The sequence below is a fragment of the Bipolaris zeicola genome (genome assembly GCF_000523435.1).
Source record: "Bipolaris zeicola 26-R-13 unplaced genomic scaffold scaffold_174, whole genome shotgun sequence".
NCBI classification, from domain to species: Eukaryota; Fungi; Ascomycota; class Dothideomycetes; order Pleosporales; family Pleosporaceae; genus Bipolaris; species Bipolaris zeicola.
The window spans coordinates 18,763-36,875 of NW_006912223.1; the positions used below are offsets into that span (position 1 = coordinate 18,763).

General features: G+C 50.2%; 8 protein-coding genes across 8 annotated transcripts; 3 read left to right on the plus strand and 5 right to left on the minus strand.

The window, feature by feature from the left end:
- Nucleotides 1–262: 262 nt before the first annotated feature.
- Nucleotides 263–1,306, minus strand: COCCADRAFT_28859 (uncharacterized protein; the record flags this gene model as incomplete). Its single annotated transcript, XM_007717310.1, has 1 exon — nt 263–1,306. The coding sequence occupies one exon, from the start codon at nt 1,304–1,306 to the stop codon at nt 263–265; it is 1,044 nt and encodes a 347-aa protein (XP_007715500.1).
- Nucleotides 1,307–2,774: 1,468 nt separating this feature from the next.
- Nucleotides 2,775–4,092, plus strand: COCCADRAFT_7714 (uncharacterized protein; the record flags this gene model as incomplete). The annotated part of the gene is made up of 5 exons (XM_007717308.1): nt 2,775–2,845; nt 2,936–3,514; nt 3,607–3,674; nt 3,741–3,826; nt 3,904–4,092. 5 exons carry the CDS (start codon nt 2,775–2,777, stop codon nt 4,090–4,092), a joined length of 993 nt encoding a protein of 330 aa, XP_007715498.1.
- A 109-nt stretch (nt 4,093–4,201) lies between these two features.
- Nucleotides 4,202–5,860, minus strand: COCCADRAFT_28861 (uncharacterized protein; the record flags this gene model as incomplete). Its single annotated transcript, XM_007717311.1, has 1 exon — nt 4,202–5,860. One exon carries the CDS (start codon nt 5,858–5,860, stop codon nt 4,202–4,204), a length of 1,659 nt encoding a protein of 552 aa, XP_007715501.1.
- A 164-nt stretch (nt 5,861–6,024) lies between these two features.
- Nucleotides 6,025–6,342, plus strand: COCCADRAFT_104539 (uncharacterized protein; the record flags this gene model as incomplete). The annotated part of the gene is made up of 1 exon (XM_007717323.1): nt 6,025–6,342. A coding segment is annotated over one exon (318 nt), but the record flags the coding sequence as incomplete, so codon positions are not given.
- Nucleotides 6,343–6,449: 107 nt separating this feature from the next.
- Nucleotides 6,450–9,579, minus strand: COCCADRAFT_39545 (uncharacterized protein; the record flags this gene model as incomplete). The annotated part of the gene is made up of 3 exons (XM_007717324.1): nt 6,450–8,288; nt 8,351–9,004; nt 9,052–9,579. The coding sequence occupies 3 exons, from the start codon at nt 9,577–9,579 to the stop codon at nt 6,450–6,452; spliced, it is 3,021 nt and encodes a 1,006-aa protein (XP_007715514.1).
- A 1,587-nt stretch (nt 9,580–11,166) lies between these two features.
- Nucleotides 11,167–12,096, plus strand: COCCADRAFT_104541 (uncharacterized protein; the record flags this gene model as incomplete). The annotated part of the gene is made up of 1 exon (XM_007717325.1): nt 11,167–12,096. The coding sequence occupies one exon, from the start codon at nt 11,167–11,169 to the stop codon at nt 12,094–12,096; it is 930 nt and encodes a 309-aa protein (XP_007715515.1).
- A 185-nt stretch (nt 12,097–12,281) lies between these two features.
- On the minus strand, nt 12,282–15,197 carry COCCADRAFT_104516 (uncharacterized protein; the record flags this gene model as incomplete). The annotated part of the gene is made up of 3 exons (XM_007717326.1): nt 12,282–13,082; nt 13,139–14,720; nt 14,779–15,197. The coding sequence occupies 3 exons, from the start codon at nt 15,195–15,197 to the stop codon at nt 12,282–12,284; spliced, it is 2,802 nt and encodes a 933-aa protein (XP_007715516.1).
- A 658-nt stretch (nt 15,198–15,855) lies between these two features.
- Nucleotides 15,856–18,047, minus strand: COCCADRAFT_28865 (uncharacterized protein; the record flags this gene model as incomplete). Its single annotated transcript, XM_007717312.1, has 2 exons — nt 15,856–17,952; nt 18,000–18,047. 2 exons carry the CDS (start codon nt 18,045–18,047, stop codon nt 15,856–15,858), a joined length of 2,145 nt encoding a protein of 714 aa, XP_007715502.1.
- Nucleotides 18,048–18,113: the final 66 nt, after the last annotated feature.

Below are 18,113 nucleotides of genomic sequence, written 5' to 3' on the forward strand. Positions count from 1 at the left end.
GGGCGAGAGCGGCAGACGTGCGCCACCAATGCACGTGAAAATTGCTTTTTCCCTCGACGTTGCACGACGCAAGACCCACCCCATTAGCTCTAGTCTCGTGGAAAAACATCATGAGAGAGCCTGGTATTCTGGTTGTCTACCCCAACAACCAACATTGCGTCCGTTCATGCGCTAAATGTTCAAGTGAGTGCACGGTTGGAAAAATGTAGTACACCTTGAATTTTCATCTAGTAGTAGTTGCATCATGTGTGACCTCCGCAGTCTAGATCGCTTTGAACTTGAACGGATCGGAGATGTCAAGAAGCATCTGCTCACTGCTCCCTCTCCATCTTGCTTCCTTGTCTTTCTCGTCGCCCGCCAACAGCTCGTCCTTTGTTCCTCGCCTCCACTTCGAAAAAGCCCCGAGCAGTGTCTTGCTGACTTTCCCAGTATATGATTGGCCGCTTTCTAGCTCCTCTAGCTCCCCTCCATTTGAAGTCTCTCTATCCAACTTTTCAAGCCAAAACGTCTTCTCATATGGCACGTTGGGTTTAAGCTCCTCGAACATATCGTCTGAAGGGAAAGGATCACTGCCCTCGAAACAACCTATACCGTACGGCCAATCTACCTCTTCGCCGTCCTCATCAACGACGTGTGCGATTTCCCCCAATCCGTGAAGCTCTCTGAGTGGCGTCTTGTGCAGGCACACTGTGATGGTCTTCTCATCATGCGACACGACTTGGAGTTTGAAACCGAAGCGGGGTTCGCCACTTAGATAGCAAGTATTTGCCGTTGGTTGTAGTAAGATCGAAAGCTGCAGTGGTGATGCAGCATCGTCAAACACATTGAGCTTGATAGGTCGTGGCAGGAGTCGCACTGGCAGACGCTCGGGAGACCCTTGATGACTATCTCCGCGGTATGCCCATGGGAAGTTTCCATCATTCCGCCAGCGTATCTCATAGCTATGACCCGGCGTGAGAAGTTGTGTCCAAAAGTGTTCACACACGTCGATCTTGAGATCAAACCATCGGTTTCGCGCTCTAGCTTCGACGACTAGTCTACCAGGTTCCTCATCGCTAGAAGGTACCGAGATTTGCGAATCAGTGTCCATGTCGAAGAGATCAAAAAGGCCTCCTTGTAAGGCGAGGAGAGGGTTGAAGGTATTGGTCGATGATTGATAACCCGGGATGACTAGCGTAGCAGCATGCGAGGCATCGTGCATCTGGACCTGAAGAGTAGGTGTGGTGCCTGAGGTGCCCTTGTGGCCAAGTTGGAAGGAAAGGTTGCCGTTTAGATACAACGATATGGTTGGGCTGGTGTTGGCCATGTTGTGAAGTATTCAGGTGTTTGATCGAAAGATGCAGGTCGGTTTGAGTGATGTACGAACTTACTCGAGATCACTTACTCCTTAGTATCGTACGAAGCAAATAAAACTAGGTTCTGATCTGGTCGCAACAACCTGATGTGGTAGAGTTACGCGAGAGTCGCCTTATTTGCGAGCTACGTCATGTGCAACTTTCAGCTTGGCCAATCGCGTTGAGGTAGGAACCTTTCTGGCCCCTTTGTAGTAGGCTGAAACGAGGCGCAAGGCAGACAGTCGTTCTCACCTGATTCGGGGCTTATTTCCTCGCAGATCTCAACCATTCACGTGACATAGGTTGGCCTAATAATTGCAGAAAACGGGTTTTCATGACACACCACTCCTTCATAGATTCCTTCTTCGCCCCATACGCATACACCAACATCGTATTTTGGTCTCCACAATCACAATACCATGTGTAAGAATGACGGGAGTTCTTGCCGCGTGTGCTCTGCTCGAGTCAAAGTCACCCAAACAAGCCTTTTGGCAATATTAGAAGTGAATAATGGCTCGGTGTCCAATCGCAGCTCCTCAATTATGTTCGTCAGAAGTCACTATTTATAGATGATGGGAAATGTTTGCGCTTCCTTCACAGCCACAGGTTACAGTTGAACCCCACACAGGATCGACACTGCTCTTGGAAGGCGGAGTCTCCAGCCATTCTTCAGCCACCCAACCTAAATATTGTTTATATTTTCTTAGCAGTAAAGCTGCTTGACAGTACTATACTTGTGGATGCAAATATACCTGGTAATTGTAAATAGCTAATGCTGATAACCAGATTTTAGATCTATGCTCGCTGGTTAACAACTTTATGAACAAGCAGTGGAATCCGTACAGAATGGACTGTAGCGCGAGTCAGCCTGCCTAAAGCCCTAATTCATTATGCTTATGGATGTGATAGATATATTCCTCTCCGTTTCTTCAGTTTCGGACACCGAAACCTCAAACAAAGTTCACATACATCCTTGATCTATAGCTCGCATCTCGATTTCTGTGTTCAAAATGTGATACGATTCAGAGAACAGTGTACCTACGTCAGTGGATGTCTCTCCTCGGAAGACCCCGAGTCACTTCCTGGTCGCCTGATACTCTTTCAGGGATGAATTGCATGGCATTGTCCAAATAGAGCGAACGTCTCCATAGCTTTGAGCGTACTATTATCAGGCCTCCTACAATCTTAGGTCAAGAGACCTCCGTTGTATCTTTTAGATACTACTCAGCCTTGAAACATGGGGCCATTCGTGCTACCAGCATCGATTCCTTCGATAGAATCCAGGATGTGTACCTCCAGAATGGGAAGAGATACTATCGTCGTGCTGAGACTACTCTGTGTATTTAAACCCGTCCAGCCCAACATTGTTTGAGCATCACTTCACACATTCATAAGATCGATTCAGTAGATACAACCCTCTTTCCCCTGTTCAACTTCGTCATGGTTGGCTTCAGTAAACAACTGCTTGTAGCAGCGGCTGCTTGTGCAATTGTTCAAGCCCATCCCCGTGGGTAAGCGACATCCCCCATCATCTCCGCATACCTAAACACTTCCCATTATCGAGGACGAAAAACAAGATCCATCTGCTAACCTCCCTTTAGAGGCTTCCAGTTCACCAGTCTGAACTCCGCCTGGGCCGTCAAGCGCGCCCTGTACAACCTCGACGCAGTCTCCGACCAAGACCACAAAGACAAACTGACCCAAGGCCTCAAAGACGCCATCACCATCGCCGCCAAAACGCTCGAGAAAATGGACGACGAACAGCACCTCGACAAGCTCGAATATTGGTTCGGCGACCAACACTCCGACGCCAACGGCCGCGAGCAGGTTAGACAAGTCTACAAGAACTTTGTTGGCGAAAACACCGACGGCACAGGCGCCGACGTCAACGGCGACGTCATCGTCGACGACACGGATTACTGGAAGCCGAAAGCAGGTCAGGCGCCTAATGCTGATGGCCAAACTCCATTCTGCTCGTTGCAACAGGATGGCAAGACGGGGACTGCTTATTTCAAGCGCCACAGCGACAAGAGGCCCGGCATGCATTTCTGCGACAAAGTCTGGAGCAGAGACAATCTCGCTGCTCTACTCGCCAATGACTGCAGCAAGCTTAGTGGCCAGGTTAGCACTGCGACGTGGTCGAAGAACTTTATCGGATCGAATGTGCTGCATGAGTTTATGTATGTCCATTCCCCCCTCGCCCATATTCCTTTCATTCTCCTTTAGAAACAAAGAGAGGTTGTTGCTAACGCAGTCTTTCCCAACACCACAGGCACTACCCCAAAATCGGCCAAGAAGCCCTCGGCACGCAAATTACAGACTGGAAATACGACGCTTTCCGTAAGAACCTCACCCTTGCTTTCCATGTCCCAATACACTAATATCCCCTCTCTCTCCACCCAACAGAATGCCACGCCCTCGCCGTAAACGACGACGTAAACGAACGCGCCAAAACCCTCACAAACGCAGATACATATGTGTGGTATGCACTCGTAAGTTTCCCCTTTCTTCCCTCTCCCCTCCATCTCCTTTCGTTTTGCGAATGTTTTTTTTTCTTACGAAAAAATAGCACATTGCCTTCACCGAACTCTGCGGCAGAAGCTTCTCGGGCCCCCGCGATGAGCGCGACGACGACCCCACGAACCAAGACTGGCCAGATTCGGATCCCGAAGAGGATGCGCAGACGGATACGTGCAATTGTACTGAGAATGGGTGTGCGCCGGATTCGCCTACGTGCTGTGCTAATGGCACTTGTTAAGTATCATAAATTGGTTTGGTACAAGGATAGCGAGAGTGAAGTGCATGTAGTCTCGGGTATCGAGTGTGGTGAAATAGCTTTACTACGGGAATACTACATGGTGTTGGCTTTACATGCCAAGTTTAAATCCTCCGATACATCCACGTTGGAATAAGCCCTCTGGATCAACTTCTCTTCTAACGCGGTGAAGAGATTTCAGGTTTTCGTCTCCGTACCCATCGAATGGGTTCTGCCATTTTGCACAGTAGTTCATGTACCGGTATTTATGCTGCGTCCCCCTTTTCAGGGCATACGCATCTATCTGCTCAATCGCTGCTCTTGTGATGTCTTGCACAACCTCATCGTCTTTGCCCAATGCCCAGTTTACTGTAAAACTTACAATGACTAAGGCTTCTCTGTCCTTATCGTCAAGTCCCATGAGGTTAGCGTCGCCCTTGCATGTCCAGGTAGGAAGTAGTGGCTGAAGCACGAGTGTCCAAGTCATGCCCTTGATGTTATGTTGACGGATTTTCTGGATAGCATTGACATACGCCGCACGTGTCACCGTCAATGTTTCCAGGTCGTTTTGAATCGTCGTAGTAGCGAATTCTTGACGCCGCTGCGGTGGATTTAATGCATTCAATTCATCCGTCGCTTCACTCAACGTCCACACTTTACACGTGCTCCAGAACCGAAATGTGCTTTTGAATCCGGAACTGAGCCAAGTGCTTGGCCAGCCTTTTACCTTGGGATCTGGTGATGTATGTACGAGGTTCACGGCGATGCCTTGGATGCCGTAGGACTGGAGATAGGTAAAGCAAACCAGCGGGCCAGTGGCGTGCGGATCGAAGCTGCGGTTTGCTTCGCCGGATGTGGTGCGCGCGACAAAGGAATGGAATGCAGAAAGGATTTCTGGGTGTTTCCAAGAAGAGTAGTAGACGAATCCGCTCCAAACATTCGTACACGGAAATGTACGAACAGTGAATCGCGTAACGATACCGAAGTTGTTTCCTCCACCTTTCAGTGCACGCCAAAGATCCGAATTATTGTGCTGATCCGCCGTGACAACCGATCCATCCGCGAGAATAACTTCATACTCAACAACATTGCTGCACACAAACCCATACCGAGGAGAGAAAAACGATAGCCCCCCTCCAAGCGTCAATCCCGCTACACCCACAGCGGAATTCCTCCCTCCCACAACCGCAAGCCCATCTCTTTCTAGCGCTGCATAAACATCGATCCATCGGCATCCGGCACCAATACCCACACTCTTTTTATCTTCCGCCAGGACAACCTTGTCAAATAGACTAAGATCAATAAGTACCCCACCTTGAATGCTCGATGCACCACCAACAGGACTATGACCTCCCCCTCGCACCGCAAAACCGGGTTCTAGATCGTCTTTCGAGTCCCCACTTCGCTGAACCCGTCGGTCGAATTCTTGCCGGAGTATCTTAACGGCCTGTGCCAACTCCCATACATTACGTGGCCGCAACACACACGAGGGTTGGACCTCACGTGCTTTCTGGTCCCAGTACGCATTAAGCGACTTCTCGAATTCAAGGGCTTTATCGGGTGTGATGGTGATATGCGGAATGGTAGCGACGAGTCTGCCGCGAAGTTGGCGCGCAGATGCAGTCAGCCCATCATTGAGGCGTGGGCGACCAGGTTTCTCGGCTTGCGCATCACGTTCCAATTGGGATGTGTGGTTGCTTAGGCGCTTGCGGATGTAGACGGAGGCTAAAAGGATCGCGATGCAGGTGTATGCGACCCATGAGAGTGCCATGGCGAAGGAGTGACAAGGTTGATGTCTAGGATGTTGGAGGTTAGAGAACGGTGTCTAGGGGCGTCATTGGCCGATGCTGGTCCTTAATCTTGGCAGAATACTGTGGTATGGTTGGAGAGTGGGCGAGAGATTGGATATAATCATTGCAAGTGCACATAAATCCAGAATCACGTGGCACGATTAAATCTCCCAGCTCAGAAACAGGTTGGCATGGCGTTGTTAGCGAAGTTTGCCAACGGTTCGAAGCTATGTCTTTTGAGACTATGCAGTGCTGGCAAGACGTATTATGCCTACTAAACCCCCTTGTGTCTCCCAACTATAAAACCCACAGTAATTACTACATAACGGTAACAGATGTGTGCCAAAAATGCCCAATAATGGAAAAACAATCAGCTAGCTTGATCATCTCAGAGTTGAGTTGGTTAGATTTTAAGCGGTTAAATTGGTGCGAGGAAGTCCTTGTCCCTGGTTCAATCTTTTGACAAGAGACGCATAAAGCAGATCGCGGAGCATCTTCTCTGGCCCGGCGTATCTCAAATTCAATGGGCAGGTCCTAGAAATCGGCGTTCAATTGAAATTCGTACTTCGTTCATATCCCGGCTTCCGGATACCATTTCTTAACCCATTGATCGAGCACTTTTGGTCCTAGTGGTTTCGTCAAAAACTCATCAGCTCCAGCTTCCTCTGCATTCTTGCGGTCAGTGGGAGAATCTTGGCCTGTGACAATGAACAAGACACTCTTTTCCCATTTGTTCTCCTCCTCCAATCGCCGGATCTGCCGAGTTGCATCAATTCCATCGCATTCTGGCATCTGCAGATCCATGAGAATCAGGTCGAACGCTGTCGCAGATACGTCTCGCTGCAGTAGAGGATCGTATCTGGTGATGACTGCTTCGGAGAAGATCCTGACCGCTTGAAGCCCATCTTTCGCTGTTTGATATGGAATACCGCGACGGTCGCAATACATTTGTAGCAAGCGGAGATTGACCGTGTTGTCATCAACAAGCAAGGCCCGGGGCTTATTCGAACTTGTAACCAGTTTTCCGGCAGGTAACGAAGGCTTGGATCGTAATCTTAAACTTTGCAACGATTCTGCAAGCTGCGTTTGCGTCTTCTTGGGGAATATGGAGCCTTGCTTTACTAATTCTTCTGTTTGAGCAGCGGTAACTTGAGGGGGCGATACAAGCTTAGGCTTGGTAACAACCGTGCAAAACGAATGTTCTCTGGGTTTGAAACTTGGCCGCCTGGATTCGACCAAAATTGCCGTTACAAGCTCCATTGCTTGTAACAACTGCTCGGTTAAGAATGGCCCCTGAATGTATACGGCATTTTCTTGCCGTCTTACTCGTTTGTTCTGGAAGTCAATGAAAGTCGCATTTTCAGGAACAAGGCAAATAACGACTTGCTCCGTACTGACACTCGCCAATTGCCGATAAAACTGGACGAGGTCTGAGTGGTAGTCCACAATCACAAGACTCTCACTTTTTTCCTTGGACTCCAGCCAGCCAGTATTCGATAGCCAGTGACTGAAGTGATGCCCTAGCGATGACATTGGCGATTCAGATGCGAGGCGGTAGAATTTCTGGGGGAGTCGAGTCATCCCATTCTTGACCGGGAAAGGTGGTGAAAGAGAACTTGCACAGATTGGGTTGTTGAAAGTAGTTCTATAGTAAGAGGTTGAATCATGCTTTGAGGACAACACTTCGACCTCTCCGTTGAGAAGTGCTGCTGCCTTACACGCTATAGTTAAGCCTAAAGCAGATTCAGCCGTAGTAAATTCATCCTTGGTATAAATGTCATTCATGGATTCGGAGGGAGACCTGACCGCGTCGAGTTTGGTATAGTAGATGTCGACTGCGAGAGATTGGTAATCCTCTTCCACTGTCAAAGTCACTGCTACGACTCCCCCAGTAGATTGTTGGGCGGCAAGGGCCACGAGCGGCTGGATGCAGTCTAGGAAAACACGAATATCAATCACCAGCATGTCGCAGCTCTTTGGAAAGCGATGTGATATCATGATAGATGGCCGGATGGATAAATCATCGGGCAACCCCATCAACACCTCGTGGAGTAGGGCAGCCTCGATGTCAGAAACCCTGTGAAGCGCCATGACTCGCTCCGCTTGGGCAATTTCCGCCCATTGGTTCAGTTTTATCAAACTGTTCACAGTTGATATGAGCTCCTTGGCTGAGGTCTTGATCGTCTGAACGTAGGTACAAAGATCTGACTGCTCTGTTTCAGGTTTCGTAGCTGGCGGATATGCAGGGGTAGCGTTTCGCGTCTTGAGAACTTCTGTCAGGAGCTCAGCAGAGCCGAGAATGCCGTGTATCGGAGTTCGGAGTTGATGTGTGATACCACGGAGGAAGGATTCCTTGACTGCAAGTGCCTCTTGAAGCGCACGATTTTGCCAGAAACGGCACAAAACCATCTGTTTCGGGGACTGGGATCAGCTGTTGTCAAATACACTGTTCGTTTTCCACAGCTACTTACAGCACACGCTTGCAAGAACCAAGAATCGACGTCGTCGAAGATTCTCTTCAAGTCGTTGCAAGCCACAACAAGAAATGTCGGCACAGTCTGGCTAGCGCATTGAGCTGCAATCGCACGTACTGCACGAGGCGCCGTCATGTCTAGGTGATTCAGATGCTCTATGGCGTAATCGAAGTAATCCGTATCTTCCCAAAGACCGTGTTCGAGCTCGCAGGTGGAAAAAGTTGTACCACTCTCAAGTGAGATGCAGCCATCCGTCGTTTTCCTGATAACCACTTCCATGCCTGGGTAAATTTCCTGGACTATTTTCGGAATTTCTTGCTCCATATCGGCGTGCTCATCACAATGGCGCTGGGCATCACAGATCAGCTCCAGCATGCGCCTACGTTCTTTCTGACGTCTGGCCCTTGCGCTGTGAACTATGTCGGAAACAATGCCATCCGCGAGACGAATCAAGGACTGCTGCACGACTGGAGAAAGCAGCTCTTCGGGAGAGTTTGAGGCGACACAGAGAGAACCAAAAGCCACGTGTTGGCCAAACTCGGTTTCGAACTTCAATGGTACGCCCGCATACGCTCGCAGTCCTCCTACTTCGACGTGGGGTGACTTTTCAAACCGCCAGTCATTGACCATATTGTGCAAAGCGAATATGCTCTGTCATCATTAGCCATGGTTTAAGCGCAGATACAAGAATAACCTACATCTGGCGTTTGATTGATAGTATGGGAACATGTGCTTTCGCGGCGCGGCAAGATTGCCAGCGGGAGATTTACCGTGACTAGACGAGTATAGGTGTTGTGATTCAAAAGACCAGTAATGACAAACTCCCAGCCTACCGTTTCATGGGCGAGAAGGACCTTTTCTTGCAAACGAGACATGAGCTCTTGATCCTCGAGTAGTCCACGAGTATAGTAGAAGAGCATGGTCAGTCTCAGCCGCTCATTCGGCGCTAGCACAGGAAAGAGGTAGCGTTCGCCATGGCACCGACGAGGACATTGCTCCTTGACGGGAATGGGCGAGAGGGCACGTGTATCGGTTTTGTCTGGATACACAGACTGCATTTCCTCTGGAGTCCAGGCATCAAGGGGAATATCGACATGCTCCGGGTCAAGAATAGGAGCGGTCGTGGTAGGACGGTCGGCCAAGACGGGGGCAGCATGTCTGGACGTCAGGACAGCTGCGTCAGCCTTTGGGAAGAAAGCAACACGCTGTTGGCGCGCAGACGGCATTGAGGTGTTCGGAACACGTCGTTTTGCTCAGCATTGGAGATATCGCTGTGCTAGATGGTCTGCATATGTAGGGTGGTGACGGCGGCGGCAGCCAATGTTCTCAACGTGGCGCGACCCAAGTCGGTCCGGAAAGTCAGGGTCAACGGTCGATGCAGCGCGCGCTGAAACACTGGCGATGATGGACTGTATGTGGTTGATCGAGGCAGCAATAATCGTTGTAGAGTATGTCGAAATCTGCACCTGCACCCTGTGCGGAGTGTCGGCAGTTGAAGCATCGTCAGCCCGAGCCGAGGGCAATCGATCGATGTCTTTGGGCCCCCAGTAGTTTCTTTGTCTGCATCGCCGATGGTGCAAACACACGAAGTCGACGATAGCGCCGATGGCCAGCCGTCCACAAGGTCGGACTGATCTCCTCTAGAAGTGGCTGAAGTGACAGAAGAATCTTGGGGTGCCGGGCTATTGCACCGCCGACGCGTCTTATTGGTGGTTGGCGCACCCTCATGTCGACTGCAGCACTCTGGCCGGTTCTATGGCACGCCCCTCCGACTGTATGCTGATTGCTCGGGGACGCTAACCGTACCCTTTTGTCTAGAGTCTAGAATCCAGGCGGGAGTCATAAGGGCCGACTGACATCTGGCCGGCTAATTGGCCGACGTGCAGGTCACCCGGTAGCCTCTAGTAGAGCGCGAGGAAACGTTCCGACTCGAGAACACCGCTCTCCTTCTCTTTCCACATACTATTCTAGGCGCCTCTCCTAGTGAGGCGATCAGTCAGCACGAGAGCGAAGGCTTGCGCAGTGTACTAAAACGTTAGACTTCCTCGATAGCACAACCACTTCATCTTCTACCAGACCACGATTCCTATGCAGGATTTTGCGCACGATGCTCACAGCCCTGTATACCTCGTGTCACATCCAACCGCCAAGCGGTCCAGATTCCTGACGGGAGAAATAAAGTACTGGGGAAAAACCAGTTTGGCCGGTGATCCTTTCGTCTATCGTACAATATCGGACCATATCTGGGGTTTTGGCCTCGCTGAATAACGGATCCTTCGACAAAAGCATCGTGCCCCGGTACCATCGACCCATTTTGCGCACCCTCTGGATCGAGCGAACTTTTTTCTGCGATATGTGAGGATGATGCAATTCTGCATGATTCTCGACCCCTCTGATTTTGACTCCTGGTACCGGTTTGTTGACTAAATGGGCAACGTCTCACGTGGCGAAAAATCATGTGCTGTCAAGTTACTGCATGGCTACTTGAGGTAACGGCCATTTTCATGCAAGTCATATGCGGAGCGAGTCATCTGCACGCTTGGTCGATCCGCATGGGGTGAAACGTGAAGGCGTATAAGCACAATAGTACAATACAGCAAGGGAATACGAAAACCACTTCACCAAGAGAATAGCAAACGCCTTTCATTGTGTACTACACTGTCAAATACTCCACAATAGCAAGCTCACTGTACAATAGCAATAATGGAACCCTACTTCTGCTTAAAACCTAGAATCCACACCACAAACTTCCTCTCTTTCCTACCAAACCCTCCAATCTCCCAAATTTCTCTTTCAAAAATCTACCACCCACAATGTCTCTCCGTCCCGAAGAAGACTTCGACAATTACGACGACTACATCTTCCACATGGCCGGCGGCGACGTCGAGCAAGCCAGTGGAGGAGAAGCCTCCAGCGACTCCGAAGCAGGATCTTCGCAGTCCGCAACCCTGCCCTCCCCACCCGAAGAAAGGGATTCGGGCAACGAAATGGACACCACTTCGTCCCAGCCTCCTCCCTCTTCCCCTTCCTACGGAAGCAGCGGCGAAGAAATGGACACGGGGGCTTTCGGTCCCACATATCAATCCTCAAACGACGAGGATTCCTCGGACCTCAGCGACGCGCCTTCAGACCACGAAGAGCTCGGAAGCGGAGAAGTGGAGATGGCGGATGCAAATTCATCCTCGGACGAACCCAACATGGCGCAGGATATTCCTCTTCCTGAACCTGCTCCAGCAAATCCTCCCGCTGAGGTCGAAGAAATCGACATGCGGGACGCGGATCCGGCACCGGCTCCAGAGCCGCAACAGGAGAAAGCCGTCGAGCCGGTTTCCGAGGCAGAGGAAAAGGAGCACACTGCCACTACCACCACTACCACCATGAAAGAAGAAGAAGAAGAAGAAAAGGTCACAGAGATGCAAGCATCTCCTTCACCCCTACCATCTCCTCAACCATCTCCACCACTACCGCCCGCCCCCATCACACACGACACCCCCGCTTCTCTGCCCTCGGAGCCCACCGAGCAGCAGCATTCTCCTGCCCCCGAACCCAAATCCATCCAAAAAGAGGAGCTTCCAGCACCCGTGGCCAACGAAGCCATTCCGCCTCCCACACCATCACCAGCACCGTCCGCAGAAACCGCGCGTATCCAAACGCTTCTTTCTTCTCTCGCCCTCTTGAATGAAAAGAGCAAGGCATTCTTTTCGCGACTGGATGTTCTGCACGCGAAGATTGAGGCGTTGTAGTTATGTTTCTTGGGGTGTACTTTATGAGTATCTTCTGGGGAGTGGATAGGGGCGTTTGGGGGGAAGGGAAACGGAGTATGAGAGCACGGAGTATATTCTTTTACAGAAATAAATAAAATGTGATTACTAGATTCCAAGAGTGTATACATTGTGTATAATCGTAGTCATTGATTCTTGAGAAGACTCTAGAATATTACAATGGGGGGTGGAATATGTATCTTGGGTACTTTAATCGTAAGCAAAATTACACGGCCAGATTTCAGTCCCAAACAAATCGTGCCGTTGGATGTAGCAGTCGCCCGAGTTCGATATCCTACCGGGAGGAAAAGAATAGGTTGTTGATCGTTCGGTAGCCAGTGTTGCCTCGGTCGAAAAAAGCCAGGCTGCGATGGTAAGCTCGGGACCGCTGGAACACTGTTAGTCTGATTCAAAGCAAAGTCGCCTTGGTTTGTGTAAAGTGACTGGCCATCTGGTGAGAAGCGGATAAAATAAACGTATCCTGAAAGACCGTTTAGAGTGATACGACAAACCCCAGTAGCCACTTCCCACAGCCATACTATCCCATCTTCAGACGCTGACGCGAGCAGCTGGCCGTCTGGTGAAAAGGCCACCGCAGTGAACCGATGGGAATGATCCCCGAGCACCCTATGACACTTCCCTGTCGCCACCTTCCACAGCCGTACTGTTTTGTCTCTAGACGCCGATGCGACTATCTGACTATCTGGTGAAAAGGCCACATCTGTAATCCGGCGCGAATGGCCCCCAATTAAATTACCAGAAGCGTCCTGGCCTGCTTCGTTCATGGCCACCATATGAACCTTCTCTGGTAATTTGCTCATAAACGTTTGACGTATCATACTACTCTCCGATGCGAATGCAAGTGCTGAGTAGTAGACCTGCAAAGGGGCTCTTCTCAGTATTGTCGAAAACGTCTCTACAAATTGCTCAGCATCGCAGAGAAAAGTCCAAATGTTGGTTGCAAATAGCTGCAATGTGTGTTGGTCGGTCATCGAAGAAATTGCATTTGTAAAGATCTTACCACATCTATAGTCGCTTTGAGATCGCATATCAAGCGATAACAACTCGACGGATCACTCATAAGACTCATAGCTTCTATCCAATGGAGAAAATGATTTCTGAGAAAGACATGCATCGTATCTCCGTCGGCAATGGTTTGCTTGCTCTGCACGAGATGATGCACCCAGTAATAACATGCATACTGTAGGTCAGATGGCAAGCAACTAGCGATTGTCCCCTTGTCGATTTCGCTTTTCAAGACCCCAGGCCCTGACAGGTTGCACATATTCTCATGCAGACCATGTGATCCAGACATCCGTTCAAGGCAACGCGTAGCTAGCTTCTTGTGTGTGTTCGTTTGGTCTATCCAGAATGGGCTTTTCCCTTGTTTTTGAGGGGCGAAAAGGAATTCGCGGAAAGACAAGTGTAAGAGTCTGGTAGGTGCGTTCTCATCGTTGGGGACATTGAGCACAGAGTGCAAAGATTCAAGATGAGACTTGACCTCTTCTTGTGGAACTTGAAGCAAGTGGCTAAGCGAAACAGCGGAGAGCGGGTTTTCGAGAAGGACAAGACTGCCGACAATTTCTCGAAAATTTTGAAGCCAGGTTTCCTTATCGTCTTCTTCCTGTTCATAAAGCAGCTGATCAAGAACAGGGAGATAGGTTTGATCTAACTTTGAGAAGTTTGCTTTTCGATACTGCAAAACCTTGATGAGGAAAGCCGTAGGGTTACTTCCTTTACCACCAATGTACCGACATACTGTAGCAGCATAGATGAAAAGTGGTGTAGCTAGCTCGACGAGTTCTAGAATCTGTTGTTCTGTTGGCCAGTCTAGAGCTAGCATGCGTTCTTTACGTATTATATTGAGCTCATGTTCGAGAAAGAGACGGATGTCGTGCTCGACTGTGCTCCTTGGTACTTCGTGAAGTATAAGGTCTTGGTATGTGCTGTTTGAAATCTCTTTGAAACCTAAGCGAATGTGAAGCTCTGGTCGGCTAGTAACGACAATCCGTAGCGCAATTGGATGGATATCTTTAGCTCGAGCAAGCAGCCGAAGGATCGTTCGAGTGTCTTCTTCTTGCTCACATTCGTCTAGTGCGTCTATTATAATAACACGCGCCAAGGCCCGTGAACAAGGCTGCTGTATCTTTTGGAGTGGCTTCAGAACTAGGTTCTCAAACTGATCTGTCAGAGTCTTCTGTGATATATTTGAGTCATTATCGAGTGCTTCCCTAAGACCAGGTAGCATACCTGGCTCACAGGTAGCTAGGTCTGTAGCGATGGTGGGGAAGAATCGCGAGGCGTTGCCGCGCTCACCCTCGCCCTGCTTAAAGAAGAAGCTTGCACCTAGCTGACCGTTGCTAGCAAATGATTGAGCAATTGTCCGTGCAATAGTAGATTTTCCCGTGCCAGCCATGCCACTGAGCCAAAATATACACTTGCTATTCTTGTCATTTGCCCATGTCACTATCTCGTCTAGTAATTGGGTGCGGGTGTTTGGTAGGCATCGTGCGTTGTGTTCTTCGTCGTGGGAGTTGAAGCAGGCGCCTGTTGCGACAGATAGTTTGGAAAGGTCCAGCTTCCGGTCTATGCTGATCATGGTAGTTCTATCCAGTCAGTGAGACACTGTATTGATATATGCCAAATCCAGATGTGAGGACCTACGTCTGATCAACTTGCAGCGCTAAGTTGAAGGTCTGCTCATATCCGCTCAAGTTTGAAACAATCTTGTCCACTTGCTTGCTTTTGAACGGCCATTTGAGCGCACGCAAGCCATATCGACTCATAGCGCTGCGAGTCTTGCCTGGCTCCAGCTTTAGCTTTAGGTCTTTTAGTTCATTAAGACATTGTTGAAGCGAATCGAAAAGACTCTGAGTAGCAGAGAGGCGTGTTTTGTCCTGGCTATCAAGCAGCTGCCTGATCTTCTCCAGCGTACAGTTGATGGCGTCAGCCTTTTTCTGCACACGTTCGATATCCTCCTTTGCGTCATTGACGGCTATGGAGTATTGCATACATATTGAGACGATTTTGGCGGATATGTCGATTACTGCGATGACGCTTGCTGCTCCCGAAAGACCATCCATGAGGCGAGTGCTGTAACAGAAATGGGTTGCGCCGGTAGATTGCAGTTCGCATACTTGTAGGCTAAAGGAGCAGCCAGGCTGCTGTTAGGCTTGGGGCAGTGCTGACATCCCTCATCAGCCGCACAAGGCTGCACAAGCAGACATAGCTACTAAGCGCCGCCAAGTCCATTCGTTCCATGTATCTTATTGTAGTGAAAATAGGGGTATTTGCATATATTCCAGCATAGTGTATTTCACGACAATTGTAGGGGAATGTTAGTTGTCACAGCGAGAGGGGCGGGGGTGCGCTGGAGTGGGGGCGTAATACAAGGAGTGGTGGGAAAGGTATCATGTGCTGGCCAACTACTCCCGGATACAGCCATCTGCAGACCACGTGACATTCACCGTGATGATAAATTAACAAACAAGATAAAGAGGGGAAATAGTGGGGGTGGTTTTTGCATTTGGAGTTTCTCATCAAAAAGTTAAAGATTCAAGGAGATGCATGTTCTCCTCATAATCTATATGGAGTTACATGTATTTTACACTTGTCTAGATACGAGCCTATGACCCCATTTACTTCCTTCTGTATATCTCTATCGAGTACACTGTATTCTAGTGTCTTTACAACTCCACATAAAATCATGACACATATATATACATGACCATACTACCCAACTCATGTCTTCTTCTCTTGCGCCCTCTTTTCCAACCGCTCCACCTCTTCGTCAATACGCTTGAAGCTCCAATTCTTGTAAAAAGGCGGATACAGGAAGGGCCTCAGGTCAAAGCGGTTGTCATCAGGAGAGTAGGCTTCGGCGTGGTAGCTGGGTGTCATGGTCGTCATCTTGTGACGGTTGATGGCATAGTAGTGAAAGAAGCGCTTGACCTTTTCAGCAACTTGTCGGGGTGTGTACTCATCAGACCAGTCGTGGGAAAGACGAAGCCAGGTGCCGTAGGGGCCGAGCTTCATCTCCTTGCGGCATTTGCCAAAGACGCCAAGCTCCTTGTAGGTCATGCCCATGTCAACCTCGTCGCTCTGCGCATACCCTTCGGTCAAAGGTTCGAGTTCAGCGGTTGGTGTCGCATCGAGGAACTCGCCAAGAATAGGAATTTCAAATTCCTTTTGTGCATAGGCAATGAAGCGCTTGAGATCGGTCTTGGAGATGGAGCCGATAGGGTTGAGGTCGGCGCTGCTACAATCATATTTGGTCAGGTAGCCACGAAGACACTCGTCGACGTTTCCTGAAGCAAGAACCAGGAGACTGCCACCATTGGGTCTCTCTCGAGCAGTAGGCAGCATCTGTGCAAAGTAGTAAGAAGACACAAGCCTCGTCCGGGCCTGGATGTTCTGCAAGGCTAGGTTCTCTGCAGGCTGGCCACCATGGGCCCTAAATCGCGGCGTAAAACCAGTAGCTTTAGTTAATAGATTTTTCTGAGTCTCATAAATGTCATCTATATCCGCCTCAAGGTGGTGACTTCCAATGTTTTCGGCTAACCTCTTGGCACGGCTTCTTGTCTCTGTGCTTGACTGTTGCGACATTCCCATGTAGACAGTGTGCAGTATGCCGTTACATATCTGTTGTGGGCTTTCTGGCAACCAGTCTTGTCCGTGGTAGGGGCCCACAATGCGACGGACATCGGCAATGACTTGTTCATTGCCGTCTAAGACAGCCTGGTAGACTAATCGACACATGGAGAATACCAAGGTTGCCGTGGCACAACTATCGATGCCGCCGCTTAGAGGCAGCATGAAACCGGCCTGGCCAGAGCGGCGCAGATAGTCCCACATCCAACATGCAGGGCCCAAGGCAATTTCTTCCTCGGGGGTGTGTAATCGCAGTGCCTGGACTGGGGTGGGCCGGTGCTCGGGGTCAAAATCTGCGGTCGAAGACGAAAGCCTCAGGTTGGCGCGAAAGTGTTGGTAACGTGGGGCTGATACTGCTTGTAGGCCTCGGGACGGGCTAGTGCGGTACGACCAAATTTCTTCCAAGTCAATGGTTGCAGTTACAACCTCGACGTCTTGAAGTGAAAACTGCGACCCCTGTGCGCGAATGGTACCATTGACGAGAACCATGGCGCAGCCATCATAGTACAGTCGGTCGCCGTCACAGCCCTGCTGGTTAGCATAAAGATAGCCACCACCGCACTTGGCCGTGGCCTCTCTGATCAGGTCAATGCGAGTGTCGAGCTTGCGGAGTTCATGGTGGGAGCCGGAACTGTTGATAATAATATCGCAGCCCGCTAGGGACAGAGCGATGTGAGGGCTCATGGGAGTGAAAAGCTCCTCGCACGTCTCATACCCCAGCTTGCAGTCGAGAGCATTGATGATACCATCACCAAAAGGGACAAAATGGCTGTCCTGCAGCGCCAAGGCCTCTTCCGAGAGCTCAAGAAGTTCGTACTGCTCGACCTGCTGGGGACGGTTCCAAGGGATGAAGTAGCGGCCTTCACGATAGTTGCCGCCCGCAGCCAGGCTCATCTTTGGGCGGATGAGGAGAATGCGGCCGGACAGGATGATGACTCTTGCATTGTACAAGTTGCCCGATTGGCGGACTGGCATACCGACATCGATAATAATGTCGTCGAGCGATCTATCGAGCAACAGGAGACTCAGCTGCTCCCAGCTGTGGCGGATGCTGTCATGCTCGAGGAAGTGGTCGAGTAGGCCGTAGCCGCACACCTCGAGTTCCGAGCCGGCGCGGTAGGTGCAGCCATTTTGTTTGGCAACACGGATGCTCTGCTTGATGCGCTCCATGTTGCCCTCCCAGTCGAGCTGGGCGCGTTAGTGCAGCCGCGTCGACGGGGGGTCACGAGACATACGGCCCATTGGTTGAGGGAGCAGGTGGCTAGCTTGACGAGGCGGCCCATGGTGCGGGATCAGCAACGGCGACGGCGGCCTAAGGGGGAGAGGAGGGGGATTGATAAGGTGGCGAG